Here is a 15,229-nt window from a genome sequence, read left to right as displayed (position 1 = left end):
GAACTACTGCATTACAATTGTATACATTTACAACCTGGCGTTTTCTGAAGCATACATATATGTAGCTTGTTCCCCAAGTAAACACAGTTAATAACCATGTAGCCAGGGGCATATTTAGACAGGAGTTCAGTCTCCATCCTGCTCCCTTCACTCTTTTTGCTACTGTGTATGCGCAAAATGCTGGTAATATGGCCGTCACACCATTTTCACAGAGACCTGCACACCACCTAGTGCTCAGAATCTCGGTCACTGCTGCTGCCACGGGACCCCGGAGAGGTAAGTATTGAAAAAATGGGTGCAGGGTGTGCCGTGTGGGCCCCTCTGGACTCAGGGGCCCGTATGCACCACACACACTGCACCAATTATGGATATACCCCTGCATGTATCCAGAATAGCTTATTCAAGCACACCACACACATTTCCACACGTATCCATGGAGCCCAGCCTTTATGAACCACCATTCCAGAGAGTGGGCCTGATTCAGGGATATACGGTTTATGCACAACTGCAATTTCTTTCTCAGTGTACTTGCGAAAATATGCTAATGACTCAGCCGCCATCTTGTGCACATTCAAAATGCTCTATATTAGGCCAGTGCTTATGATCTCCAATACCTGGCACACAGACTAAATACTATAGTTGCAATGATTAGCACCCTCCTGGTAGGGTCTATAACTACAGTCCTCCTCTTCTATTTCGCTATGGAGTCACTTACTTGTATCCAGTGGTTGATGATGGCGGTGACTGTTGAGATGCTGCCGTTGTGCTACTTTCATTAGTGCTGTATGAAAATTGCCTGATTAAAAATTAAAAATAAATGTTCTGATTATAAACCAGCAGGTGGCGCTGAATATGACCCGACTTACAGGCAGATAGAAATTACTATTTTTCAAATTACTGATTAAATAAATGGTGGTACCGTGTTAGCCACAATATACATGAGGATGAAGCATGTTTAAGTTACAAGAAACAGGATATAAATGCTTATACTTTTAATATCTCTCATTTATAAATTATATGAGGGAACAAAGTGATGCATACAGTATATACCTCAGTCTTCATACCCCTGTATTGTGGATACATATGATACCCCGGCAGATGGGATGCTGGTGGTTGTATGACCGACACCGGCATCCTGAAGAAAAAAATCCCAGCCTAACCCTAACCCCCCCCCCCCCCCCCAGCAGCCTAACCCTAAACCTCCCCGGAGTGCATAACCTTAACTCCCCTCCCAGTGGCTTAATCCCTCCCCCCAGCCTAACCCTAAACCTACCCGGGGTGCATAACCTTAACTCCCCTCCCAGCAGCTTAATCCCTCCCCCCAGCCTAACCCTATCCCACACATAGCCAAAAACTACCCCCCTCCCCGCCCGCGCCGCATGCCAATGATGAGTCAAATGGGATTCCTGCATTCGGGATCCTGGCATCAGCATTTGGATTCATGTCAGGATGCTGGAGCCGGCATCCTAAACAGAGTTGGGATTCCGGTAGGATCATTCCGACTGCCGGGATGTCAACTGCCGGTATCCTGGACGGATCCCTTGTATTGGTGTGAGGTGATATCTGTATTCTGGAGTCAGTGAAAACTGTTCCATAGAAGTAGTAGCTCTTGTCGATGGGAAAGGTAGACGTAGGAGTTGGGAACACTGAGCTGGCCACAAATTTAGCGGTTATCGTTCCAACCGGCCAACTAGTTGGCCGGTTGGAATGATAATTTGGTAGTATCTGGAGCAAACATTGCGCCTATATAGTGAAACACAGCCTGAAATGGTTGTTCACACTGGTTGGGAAAACAAGTTGAGAATCATTCCATTGTAGAGCGAATGCTGGACACTTTCCCCCCAAATAAAATACTCTGTCAGAAACAGAAGGAAACTCTGGGGGTCATTCCGAGTTGTTCGCTCGCAAGCGGATTTTAGCAGATTTGCTCATGCTAAGCCGCCGCCTACTGGGAGTGAATCTTAGCATCTTAAAATTGCGAACGATGTATTCGCAATATTGCGATTACACACCTCGTAGCAGTTTCTGAGTAGCTTCAGACTTACTCGGCATCTGCGATCAGTTCAGTGCTTGTCGTTCCTGGTTTGACGTCACAAACACACCCAGCGTTCGCCCAGACACTCCCCCGTTTCTCCGGCCACTCCTGCGTTTTTTCCGGAAATGGTAGCGTTTTTTCCCACACGCCCATAAAACGGCCTGTTTCCGCCCAGTAACACCCATTTCCTGTCAATCACATTACGATCGCCAGAACGATGAAAAAGCCGTGAGTAAAAATCCAAACTGCATAGCAAATTTACTTGGCGCAGTCGCAGTGCGGACATTGCGCATGCGCATTAAGCGGAAAATCGCTGCGATGCGAAGATTTTTACCGAGCGAACAACTCGGAATGACCCCCTCTATGTCTACTTCTGCATGTACTGCATGTAATATTCATGATTTCAGTCAGGTTTTAGTTAAGCACTATGGTTCCATATCAATCCCAGGCCTGTTGGCTCCAGAGCTTTCTTTCCCAGGGGAGTCGAGTGCACATAAATGTATGCAAGACCCTCTTGGTTAAGACCAGTCCTGGAGAGAATAGCACCAGGGCTCTTTGACCATACCCCAGGGCTGCGTGCATGGGGCAATAAAGTGTAATAATAATATTACAACTATTTAGTCTTTGGTGAACTACTAGTAATACCAGCATGGGTCGTGGCAGCTGAGGCAAGATGGCACTTGTGGTTCTCCTGGAACCAGGGCCAGCTAGCTGGAACCTGCAGTTCACCAAAGAAAAATGTGAATAAACACATTCAGACAGACAGTTTTAGAAGGAAAGAAAACAGTTTTGCAGTGGTCAGTCCCTGGTTTGTTAATTGTAATAATAATAATAATAATAATAAGCTTACACTGAACAGTTACTCTGAGCGAGCCTTACATACTATATATCCCTTACTTGTTGCTGGATTGAACTGTTGGTGATGGGGAGCTTGTAGTTATCTCCTTAGCTGTAAATGTTCCAGAATTCCTTAAGAAATAATAATGGTGTGTTATAGGAAGAGTAACATAATTATTGCACATACAGTGGTGGAAGTGGGTATAGCCTATGGTGGTTAGCTGTTGCTTTGGTTGTAAAACTAACACAGTGCACATTGCTGGTTGTTGTAGTGCACTCACAGTATTGCACTGTGGTGAGACTGAGCGCTGTTACAGGCAGTGTTTGTTGCCAAGTGAAACTCCAGTGAGGTAACTAGTCGCACCAATGCAACATAGTAAACACTGTAGACAGTGTAACGGGTAACGTAAAATACTGGGGCTATATAAGTAATGGCCCATACACACGGTGAGATTCGGGCTATGCCCGATTATCACTATGCGACAGGGGTTAGATCGGGACATAGGGGTACATTTACTAAGCAGTGATAAGAACGGAGAAGTGAGCCAGTGGAGATATTTCCCCATCAACCAATCAGCAGCTCTGTATCATTTTATAGTATGCTAATTATAGATGTTATGTCAGTGCTGATTGGTTGCCATGGGCAATTTCTCCACTGGCTGACTTCTCCGCTCTTATCACTGCTTAGTAAATGTACCCCATAGTCAGTATCGCAAGCACATAATGAGTGTGCTTGCGATACTGGCTATGTGCGATTTTGGCTAAGTATCAATTCTGACTATCTCTTCTATAGAGATAGTCAAAATTGACTTGCCTGTACAGTCTATCTATTCTTACAATGCCGACCGCACGGGACCGCGCATCGGCATCGAATTGGGATCGCATGGTGACTTTCACCTTGCGATCTGCACTAACTTTTCTTACGATTTTGACTATATAGTCAAAATCGTAAGAAAAAATCTCACTGTGCGTACAAACCATAAGTGTTACATTATATAATTATATAAGTTATAATAATTTATATTTATTATAAATTATTACTATGATTATTATACTAATAATAATAATAATAATAATAATAATAATTGTTACCAGCATGACTCAATATATGGAATGTTTTTTTCACCGAGTTTACAGGGGTCTTCAGGGGTGCCTCGGGTTGGTGGTCCGGGAACAAATCAAATTATTTATCATCAAAGTGATAGTCAAAACCAATGCTGATGGTTGCCAATCATAAAGCACAACTGTACACCACCACATAACGGAACCTACGCATGACAGGTAGGCACAATTTACTTAATTTAATATTTTGTTTTCAAATTTACCAATAAAAATCTTTTATCTTAGGGGTGCCATGAAACAAATGCTGATACTGCAGGGCGGTATATGGTTAAATTGCCGGCTGTTGGGATCCCAGCGTTCAGAATACCGACGCCGGAATCCCGACAGCTGGCAATGCCGGCAGGTGGAATACCGGCGAAACAGGGCTATTCCCATTCGTGAGTGTCTACTACATGCATAGAGTGGGAATAGAACCTGTGGCGAGCGCAATGAGCCCGCAATGGGACTCTTTGTGCTCTCCCTGCTGCCAGCATACTTGCGGCTGGGTAGCCACTGTTAGTATTCTGATGGCCGGCATCCCGGCCGCCTGTAAATCCAGCTGAACCCTCCAGGGTGTCATGATTTTGTATCATAAATTAACAATTGTTTACACCTACGATCTGGGGTATTTTCTGGAGCATAGATATATATTTTCTGGAGAATAGATATATAAATAGACACAGCTGATAGCCATGTAGCCAGGAGAGTATTAAGAGAGGAGGCATGCAGTCTCTTTCCGGGCCCCTCCTCTCTAGGAGACAGCGGCAGTGATACTGACTCTGACCACTAGGTGGTGCACAGATCTTGGGGAAAATGGCGCGTGGTCAGTTTTACAGAGATTTTCCCTACTGTGCTTGCGCAAAACACTGGGAAAACAGCTGCTGCACCATTTTCACGGAGACCTGTGCACCACCTAGTGCTCAGAGTCACTGCCGCGGGACTCCGGAGAGGTAAGTATTGATAAAATGGATGCAGGGTGTGCAGTGTGGTCCCCTCTGGACCAAGGGGCCCGTGTACGTTGCACACACTGAGCCCATTATAGATATGCCACTGCATGTAGCCAGATTAGCTCATCCAAGCACACCACACACAACTCCATACGTATCCATACAGCCCAACCTTTATGAACCACCATTCAAGAGAGTGGGCCTGATTCAGGGATATATGATTTAAATCAGTGGCGTAAGTTTGTCCCAGTGGCCCGGATGCAAGAAAAATATTGGTGCCCCCCCCATATATCATCCGTGAGCCAATAAGATGCAGTTTTGAGATCCGAGTAAAATTGAACCCGCTCATCTCTAATTCTAACTATATGAAGCTACTACAAAACCCGTTGCAACTAGGCAGATCTATGTAGGGGTCCAACCACACACTACATAGATCTGCTCAGTCCCTCACAATGCTGATTATTTCTCTGACAATTAATTTCCAAGTGTCATATCCAGGATTAGAACCCGCAACCTTTTGCACTGGAAGCATTCACCTTACTGGTGGAGATATCTGCTAACTATATGAAGTTACTTGTAATTGTCAGAGAAATAACTTCATATAGTTAGAATTCTCATGCTTCCCTTATAGGGGCAAATAGCTCCATCAGTAAGGTGTCTGCTTCCAGTGTATCTATAATAAAGAGGGTGTGTTTTGTAAGGTGCAGTGACTAGTGGGGAAGTCGGCTACGGAAGAAATACCGGCTGCTGTCAATTAACTTAATTGATTAATGTCGCTGAACACACGGAACAGGAGGAGAGGTGCCCCCCTTCAAAGCAGGAGCCCGGCGGCAGCTGACTCCGTTGCCTCCCAGAGTCCTGCCTCTGATTTAAATGCCCTATATTAGACCAGTGCACGTGACCTCCAATGCTAAACACACACACTAAATACTGTAGTTGCAATGATTAGCACCCTCCTGGTAGGGCCTATAACTACAATACTCCTCTTCTATTTCGCTATGAAGTCACTTACTTGTATCCGGTGGTTGATGATGGCGGTGACTGTTGAGATGCTGCCGTTGTGCTACTTTCATTGGTGCTGTATGAAAACTGCCTGATTAAAAAATAAATAAAAAATAATTGATTTTAAACCAGCAGGTGGCGCTGAATATGACCTGACTTACAGGCAGATAGAAAAGACTATTTTTCAAAATACTGATTAAATGGTGGTACCGTGTTAGCCACAATATACATGTGCGGGTGAAGCACTTATAAGTTACAAAAAACAGGGAATATATGCTTATACTATCTCTCATTTATAAATTATATGAGGGAACGACATGACACATATATACCTTTTCCTACCCCTGTATTGTGGATACATATGATATCCTGGCGGATGGGATGACAGCGGTCATATGACCGACACCGGCATCCTGAAGCAGAGAATCTCGACGGGTCTGGGTAAGTATGTATACCCTCCTTCCCCCCTAATCCCTATCCCTTTCATATCGCAACCTAACCCTAACCTGCCCCCCCCTTCCCTGCAGCCTAACTCTAACCCTCCCCTGTGGTGCCTAAAACTAAGCCCCCTTTCCTGCAACCCTAACCTAACCCTCACATCCCCCGCAGCCTAACCCTAAACCACCCCTCTGCGGTTTACCAATGTCGAGTCCCGGCAGACCTCGTTCGAGATTCCGGTGTTTGGAATCCCGGCACCAGCATTTGGATCCATGTCGGGATTCCGGCACTGACATTCCAAGCAGTGTCAGGATTCTGACGTCGGCATTCTTACTGCTGGGATGCCGAACACCGGTACCCTGAACGGATGCCCTGTATTGGTGCGAGGTGGCATCTGCACTCTGTCCTTAGAAGTAGTAGCTCTTATCGATGGGAGGACATAGGAATTGGGAACACTTCAGGTGGCCACACATCTAGCGGTTATCATTCCAACCAGCCAATTAGATAATTTGGTAGTGTGTGGGAGCAAACTTTGCACCTACATGCCGAAAACCAGCCTGAAATGGTTGTTCAAACGGGTTGGTAAAAGAAGTTTGATTTTACCAACCAGTTCGAACGAGAATCATTCCAATGTAAAGGGATTGCTGGACACTTTCTCCCAAATAAAATACTCTGATGTCAGAAACAGAAGGACACTGGGAGAGATGTACTAAGCCTTGGAGAGAGATAAAGTGTAGAGAGATAAAGTAACAGACAATCAGCTCCTAACTGCCATGTTACAGGCTGTGTTTAAAAAAATGAAAGTTGGGAGCTGATTGGCTGGTACTTTATCACTCTCCACTTTATCACGTTTTAAGGCATAGTACATTTGGCCCACTGTCCGTAAACCTCTGTATGTAATGTACTGCATGTAACAAGAATTTCAGCCAGGTGCTAGTTAACCACTATTACCCCTTTCACATCGCATAAATAACCCGGTATCGACCCTGCGTACAACACGGGTCACTGTGTGATGTGTAACGGGCCATGGAGAATTCCTGGGTCGCCTGACCTGGTAATTCAACCCGGGCAATAAGAAGGGTTATTCTGGTGTGAATACCGGGTCAGTGGCAGTGTGAACGGTTTCCCGGGTCAATGCGACATGGGACCTGTTCATTACATAGGGAGAGGCGGCACGGAGATGAGCTCATGTCCCAGCACCACCTCCGCCCCCGTTGCCGGCTCCGAACCCCACCGCTATGGCAGCCTGCCGGGTCGGGAAGCCTGCCGTTAGGGTCCAATGCCGGATCCCACCCAGGAAGGACCGTTTCTATTTCCCGAGGGGGAACGGCATTGGAGATGTGAAAGGGGTATATGGTTCCTTACCAATCCCAGGGCTGTTGGCTCCAGGGCTTGCTTTCCCACGGGAGTTGAGTGCACATAAATGTGTGCAGGACCCTCTTGGTTAAGATCAGCCCTGGTGTGAATAGCACCAGGGCTCTTTGACCATACCCTAGGGCTGTTAGTATGGGGCAATAAAGTGTAATAAGAATATTATAACTATTTAGTCTTTGATGAACTACTAGTAATAGCAGCATGGACCGGTTGCCAAACATGGCTGCTGAGGCAAGATGGCACTTGTGGTTCTCCAGGAACCAGTGGCAGATGGGTCCTGTAGTTCACCAAAGAAAAATGTGAATAAACACATTCAGACAGTTTTAGGAAAAGAAAACAGTTTTGCAGTGGTCAGTCCCTGGTTTGTTCATTGTAATAATAATAATAATAATAATAATAATAATAATATGCAGACACTGAACAGTTACTCTGAGTGAGCCTTACATACTGTATATTACTTACTTGTTGCTGGATTGAACTGTTGGTGATGGGGAGCTTGTAATTATCTCCTTAGCTGTAAATTTCCCAGAATTCCTTAAGAAATCACAGTGGTGTGTTATAGGAAGAGCAACATAATGAATACATATACAGTGGTGGAAGTGGGTATAGCCTATAGTGCTTTTCTATAGCAACACATTAGCTGTTGCTTTGATTGTAAAACTATGTAATAGCAGAGTGCACATTGCTGGTTGTTGTAGTGCATTCACAGTGGTGAGACTGAGCGCCGTTACAGGCAGTGTCTGTTGGAAAGTAAAAACTCCAGTGAGGTATCTAGTCGTATCAATGCAATATTGTAGACACTGTAATGGGTAATTGAAAATTCTGGGGCTATATAAGTAACTGTTTATTATTATTAATAATAATAATAATAATAATAATAATACTAACAATAATAATAATAATAATAACAACAACAATAATAATAATAATTGTTACCAGCAATAATAATAATAATAATTGTTACCAGCATGACTCAATGGGGTAAATTTACTGAGGTGGGAGGTTTTTTTTAGAACTGGTTAAGTTGCCCATAGCAACTAATCAGATTCTATCAACTACCTTCTAGAAGTAGCTAGATACATTTTAAGTAGAATCTGATTGGTTGCTATGAGCAACATCACCAGTTCTCAAAAAGCTCCCACCTTAGTAAATTTGCTTCGATATATGGAATGTTTTTTCACTGAGTTTACAGGTGTCTTCTTTTCCATGCAAATGGGTAATACAGGTTGAATATCCCTTATCCAAAATGCTTGGGACCAGAGGTATTTTGGATATCGGATTTTTCCGTATTTTGGAATAATTGCATACCATAATGAGATATCATGGTGATGGGACTCTAGTCTAAGCACAGAATACATTTCTGTTTCATATACACCTTATACACACAGCCTGAAGGTCATTTTAGACAATATTTTTTATAACTTTGTGCATTAAACAAAGTGTGTGTACATTCACACAATTCATTTATGTTTCATATACACCTTGTACACACAGCCTGAAGGTCATTTAATACAATATTTTTAATTACTTTGTGTATTAAACAAAGTTTGTTTACATTGAGCCATCAGAAAACAAAGGTTTCACTATCTCAGTCTCACTCAAAATATTCCGTATTTCGGAATATTCCGTATTTCGGAATATTTGGATATGGGATACTCAACCTGTATTGACAAAGTGGGCAATGTGGACAAAGTCCACAAAATAAGGTAGGACAAATACACAATTTTAGTCAAACTAAAGCCCCTTTCACATCGCACAAATAACCCAGTATCGACACGGCATATTGCCGTGTCGAAAGGGGTCAGTGTGCGATGTGAAAGCTCCTTTGCTGAATTAGCGGGTCGCCTGACCCGGTAATTCAACCCAGTAAAAAAGAAGGGTTATTACCAGTTTGAATACCGGGTCAGGTGCAGTGTGAATGGGAGCCGTTCCGATGCGACACGGCTCCCATTCACAGCATAGGGAGAGGCGGCGCAGGAGATGAGCTCATCTCCTAGCGCCGCCTCCACCCCTGCTCCTGCTGCTGCTGCGCCCCCCCGCTGCTATGGCAACCGACCCGGTATATTGCCGGGTCGGAAAGCCAGCAAAGGAGCGCAAATGCCGGATCCCACCCGGTAAGGACACGTTTCTCTTACCAGGTGGGATCCGGCATTTGCGATCTAAAAGCAGCATAATAAAAGTATACGCCTGCCTCATCCCCCAGTGCACTGACTGGCTCCTAGTGAATTAATATACTGTATAATAATACAGGTTGAGTATCCCATATCCAAATATTCCGAAATACGGAATATTCCGAAATACAGACTTTTTTGAGTGAGAGTGAGATAGGGAAACCTCTGTTTTCTGATGGCTCAATGTACACAAACTTATTAAAAATATTGTATTAAATGACCTTCAGGCTGTGTGTATAAGGTGTATATGAAACATAAATGAATTGTGTGAATGTACACACACTGTTTAATTCACAAAGTTATAAAAAATATTGGCTAAAATTACCTTCAGGCTGTGTGTATAAGGTGCATATAAAACATAAATGCATTCTGTGCTTAGACTTGGGTCCCATCACCATGATATCTCATTATGGTATGCAATTATTCCAAAATACGGAAAAATCCCATATCCAAAATACCTCTGGTCCCAAGCATTTTGGATAAGGGATACTCAACCTGTATATGCATTTCTGGATATGTTGGTTCTGCCACAAAATGGCTGCCTGCTGTTTGAGTTATGAATACACCTTAACGTAAACGTAATTAGCTGTCATAGATTATGAACAAGGTTCTAGCTTTCCTTTTTTACCTGTATAAATGGATGTTTTGTACTTGTAGTCCTTATACTGTGAATATGATCTACTAGTTACCAGCCTGTGAAAATTATGGAACAACATAACCGTAATGATAGCGGTGGGAGCAACACTTGAATTGCTCTGTTGGGAGCCATCTAGTTGCCACTGGCACGCAAAACACTTGAAATCCCCCCATAGAGTTGAGGAGCAGTGTTTGCCTTTCATTATATAGGATATCATATAGTACACATGCTGCCAGAACTGTAGGAAGATACGCTCTTTGCTATAAGCATTCTATGTCAGAAGGGCTTAAACATTGTTTCAGAGTAAACGACAGTGCTGTCCATCAAGACCATATAATAAATAGGGTACACTGTTGGCCACCTCCAGAGGTGAGCAACTGCGTTAATAAAGGGAATGGAAGGGCTAAATTATAAACAAATAATACAAATTATACCCCTTTCATACCAAAATCCTAGGTCCAGCATGGATCATGGAACACAGGTTTCAAGCCGTGTAAAACGCGTTCACAATGCAGACTTGGACCTGGGTTATTGCCAGGGCTTCTCCTCTGTCGGTGTGAGGTGACATCTTCCTCAAGCATATGTGAGCCGGCTCTCCCTATGGTGTCAACGGCACTCGAGTCAGATGGCCCAAGTTACCTGTTCACACTCCCTGTAGCCCATCTTTCCCGCTACCCAGGTTAGATTTGCAGGTCATTGGACCTGGGTTATTATTATGGGGACCCTTTTTACACCGAGCTGCAACTGGCTTAACCCGGCAATAACCTGAGTTTTTGTGGTGATGTGAAAGGGGTATAAGTCTTCTTTACTTTTGATTTAGGCACCTTAATGGTAACCTAATTTTTATTTATAGATTTATTCAAGATCAATATACAGATTTATAACATTAATCTTTCACACTCAGGACCAGGCAGGTGACAGAGACATCAGTACTGAATGGAAGAAAGATGGTCATTCAATCAGCAGCATAGGACAGGATTCTTTACTGTAAGGTTGGTAAAGCTGTGTGATTCCTTATCACATGATGGCATATCCACTAACACAGTGTGAAAAATGTATTGAATGTCTTTGTTAAAAGAAATGGTATCATTAGCAATAATTGCTAGAGGACCTTATAAGGTTGATTGATTCAGAGAATATTTCAGATATTTTTGGGGTAATGAAAGATTTCTTGCTAAACCTATTTAAACCTACTGTATAGTGGCTTAACAAATGGTTCTGGGAGCTGAAAGTAGGAGGTAAAGTTCAGCTTGCCTAGGCATAAAACGTTCATCAACCGTAAATTGATTATTTTTTGACATTTTAGATATCGCTTCATAGGTTGTCTATATTTTCCCCTAAATATACAATTGCTGAGTGATTCTATATATATATATATATATATATATATATATATACATACACACACACAAACGGTATATATATTCAGTATATATATATATATATATATATATATATAGTTCTCCCACCTATCATCATTTGTATCCGGACTTGTAGACCAAAAAGACCTCCTGCTCTCAAGTGATTTCAGCTGCGGGGATCTAAGAGGAAAGAAAAAACATATTTGCTGTTATTAAATAATGCAAATCACAATTTACAGCTGACAGTGTGAGAGGAGCCACTGGGGGCAGAATGCTTCTGGATCATTCTTATCAAACTAATAATGTACATTTTGTTCCATGATTTCAAATGCTAAATTCATGGAACCAGTAAGTCAAATACTGTCCCTGGATTAGTGTCAGAGACATTGAGCATTCCTTACATTGGGCTGGGAATTTCATCTTTCTCGTCTTCTGAGCTTTGCTGATGTATCCAACTCTTATCTTTCTTCAGTACTGTGCGCACTTTCATCTGCTTGAGGATTTTCTGCCTGTCCCCTTCTGTGACACCTGTCCCTTCTGATAACAACAAGAGAAAGCTCGGTCAGGGATGTATCATAAAGAGATGGAAGAGGAGATGTACTAAGCCTATGAGAAAGACAAAGGGAAGCAGTTTCCCAAAGACTGTGTTAGATAAAGACAGAAGCTATCAATGTATCACTTTCCGAGGCTTGATACACCTCCTGCAGAGTCTATGATCGGAGGGCAGCTAAACAGCGTCATCCTACTATATTGCACAGCATTATTTTCATAATGTAAAAGAAAATAACAGTTGTTCTAAAAGATAAAGACACAGAATTAGATAGATTTTGATATTAACATGTATATACCAGAAGGCAGCAGAAACAAAGAACTGCATGGACTTGACTCTAAGTTGATTACTTGGAATCAAACCATATTGGAGGACACTGATTCTGTTGTAAGAATAAAGTGTGTAGATCTCTAATGAGACGTGGGCCCGGATCTTTCAAAATTGTTTTCGAGTGTCCAAATGTGTCTCGCATATAGGGGGTTATTCCGAGTTGATCGCTAGCTGCCGTTGTTCGCAGCGCAGCGATCAGGCTAAAAAGCGGCACTTCTGCGCATGCGTATTGGACGCAATGCGCACGCGCAACGTACTTTCACAAAAGCCAATGTAGTTTCACACAAGGTCTAGCGACGCTTTTCAGTCGCACTGCTGACCGCTGAGTGATTGACAGGAAGTGGGTGTTTCTGGGAGGTAACTGACCGTTTTCAGGGAGTGTGCTGAAAAATGCAAGTGTGACAGATACAAACGCAGGCGTGCCTGGGGAAATGGGGGAGTGGCTGGCCGAACGCAGGGCGTGTTTGTGACGTCAAAACAGGAACTAAACAGTCTGAAGTGATTGCAAGCTAGGAGTAGGCCTGGAGCTACTGAGAAACTGCTCGATAAAATTTTGCAGCCCCTCTTCTAAACTAAGATACACTCCCAGAGGGTGGCGGCTTAGCGTTTGTATGGCTGCTAAAAGCAGCTAGCGAGCGAACAACTCAGAATGAGGGCCATAGAGCAGTTTTTTAAGCTTCTCCACCGCCTATACTTCTTCCGTTTCTTATGCATAAAATATGGCCGTCGATTTCTAACCAATGCTGGCGAGGCGGTGGGAACACTGGCACTTTACTGCATATCTTCTGGAACGTGCCCAGTGTTGACTAAATTATGGACTGATGTGTTTAGATTTGTTTTCAAAGTTCTTCATCTTCCCTAACACCCCACCCGCTATTGGCTTTATTTCACCTATACGGTAGTGAACTCCCACCCAACGATAGTTATGTTATGGGCCATATCATGATGGCAGCTAAGTCATCCATAGCTTGCTACTGCCGTACGACTGTTGTCCACACTGTTGACATGATTGAAATGAAAGTTCAGTCCCATTATGAGTTTGAGGTAGCTAGCTGCTTATACTCGGCAGTGTCATCCAACCCCCATATCGCTGGTTTGGCTGGTGTGAATATTGGACATCTAACACCCATAAACCAGTTACCGCAAACCTCCTGTCTGTCGCTCCCACCTAGGTGCCCTTGTTTTGTTTACATATTGGTTGCCCCTTCCTTCCTTGGCAAGATAGCTTTGATTAGGCCTCACACGGGCTTGGTATGCCTCCACCTACCGCATCCCACTCTTTGCCGTGTAATATCACAATAACCTAATTGGTTTGCAGGGGGCGTGGCTCCTAGGGAGTGTTAGAATTGTATTATCCTGACGCTCTGTATTTCTGCCATCCTTGACCTTTTGCCTGGACATTGACTTTTCCTTGGATTGTATCCTGACCTTTAGTATGGACACAGAAGATTCTCAGGATTGCCATCTTCCTTTATCCCTACTTGGATGCCAACTACTGTTTGCCAACTGTCCAACTACTTGGTAAGACCTATAGAACAGACTATCTGGATTATGGAGGTCATTCCGAGTTGTTCGCTCGCAAGGCGATTTTAGCAGTATTGCACATGTTAAGCCGCCGCTTACTGGGAGTGAATCTTAGCTTCTTAAAATTGCGAACGATGTATTCGCAATATTGCGATTACAAACTTCTTAGCAGTTTCAGAGTAGCTTCAGTCTTACTCGGCATCTGCGATCAGTTCAGTGCTTGTCGTTCCTGGGTTGACGTCACAAACACTCCCAGCGTTCGCCCAGACACTCCTCCGTTTCTCCAGCCACTCCCGCGTTTTTTCCGGAAACGGTAGCGTTTTTTCCCACACACCCATAAAACGGCCTGTTTCCGCCCAGTAACACCCATTTCCTGTCAATCACATTACGATCGCCGGAGCGAAGAAAAAGCCGTGAGTAAAAAAATAAGAATTTACTTACCGATAATTATATTTCTCGTAGTCCGTAGTGGATGCTGGGGACTCCGTCAGGACCATGGGGAATAGCGGCTCCGCAGGAGACAGGGCACAAAAGTAAAAGCTTTAGGATCAGGTGGTGTGCACTGGCTCCTCCCCCTATGACCCTCCTCCAAGCCTCAGTTAGGATACTGTGCCCGGACGAGCGTACACAATAAGGAAGGATTTTGAATCCCGGGTAAGACTCATACCAGCCACACCAATCACACTGTACAACCTGTGATCTGAACCCAGTTAACAGCATGATAACAGCGGAGCCTCTGAAAAGATGGCTCACAACAATAATAACCCGATTTTTGTAACAATAACTATGTACAAGTATTGCAGACAATCCGCACTTGGGATGGGCGCCCAGCATCCACTACGGACTACGAGAAATAGAATTATCGGTAAGTAAATTCTTATTTTCTCTGACGTCCTAAGTGGATGCTGGGGACTCCGTCAGG

At 43.6% G+C, this 15,229-nt stretch overlaps 1 protein-coding gene across 5 annotated transcripts in view; it reads right to left on the bottom strand.

Annotated features, from left to right (window-relative positions):
* Nucleotides 1-15,229, bottom strand: part of ZNF185 (zinc finger protein 185 with LIM domain) — a 344,343-nt gene that overhangs the window by 237,732 nt on the left and 91,382 nt on the right. For all 5 annotated transcript variants that reach the window (XM_063937558.1, XM_063937560.1, XM_063937559.1 and 2 more), the window contains exons 3-8: nt 12,305-12,440; nt 12,012-12,083; nt 8,197-8,268; nt 5,933-6,013; nt 2,933-3,004; nt 716-796 (exon numbers count right to left, since the gene is read on the bottom strand). In XM_063937558.1, coding sequence (XP_063793628.1) covers nt 716-796; nt 2,933-3,004; nt 5,933-6,013; nt 8,197-8,268; nt 12,012-12,083; nt 12,305-12,440 — 514 coding nt within the window. The remainder of the gene's footprint in view (nt 1-715; nt 797-2,932; nt 3,005-5,932; nt 6,014-8,196; nt 8,269-12,011; nt 12,084-12,304; nt 12,441-15,229) is intronic.

This window comes from Pseudophryne corroboree, chromosome 8, assembly GCF_028390025.1.
Source record: "Pseudophryne corroboree isolate aPseCor3 chromosome 8, aPseCor3.hap2, whole genome shotgun sequence".
Lineage (NCBI taxonomy): Eukaryota > Metazoa > Chordata > Amphibia > Anura > Myobatrachidae > Pseudophryne > Pseudophryne corroboree.
Note: the sequence above shows the minus strand (reverse complement) of the source record. Positions and strands in the feature narration are given on the sequence as shown.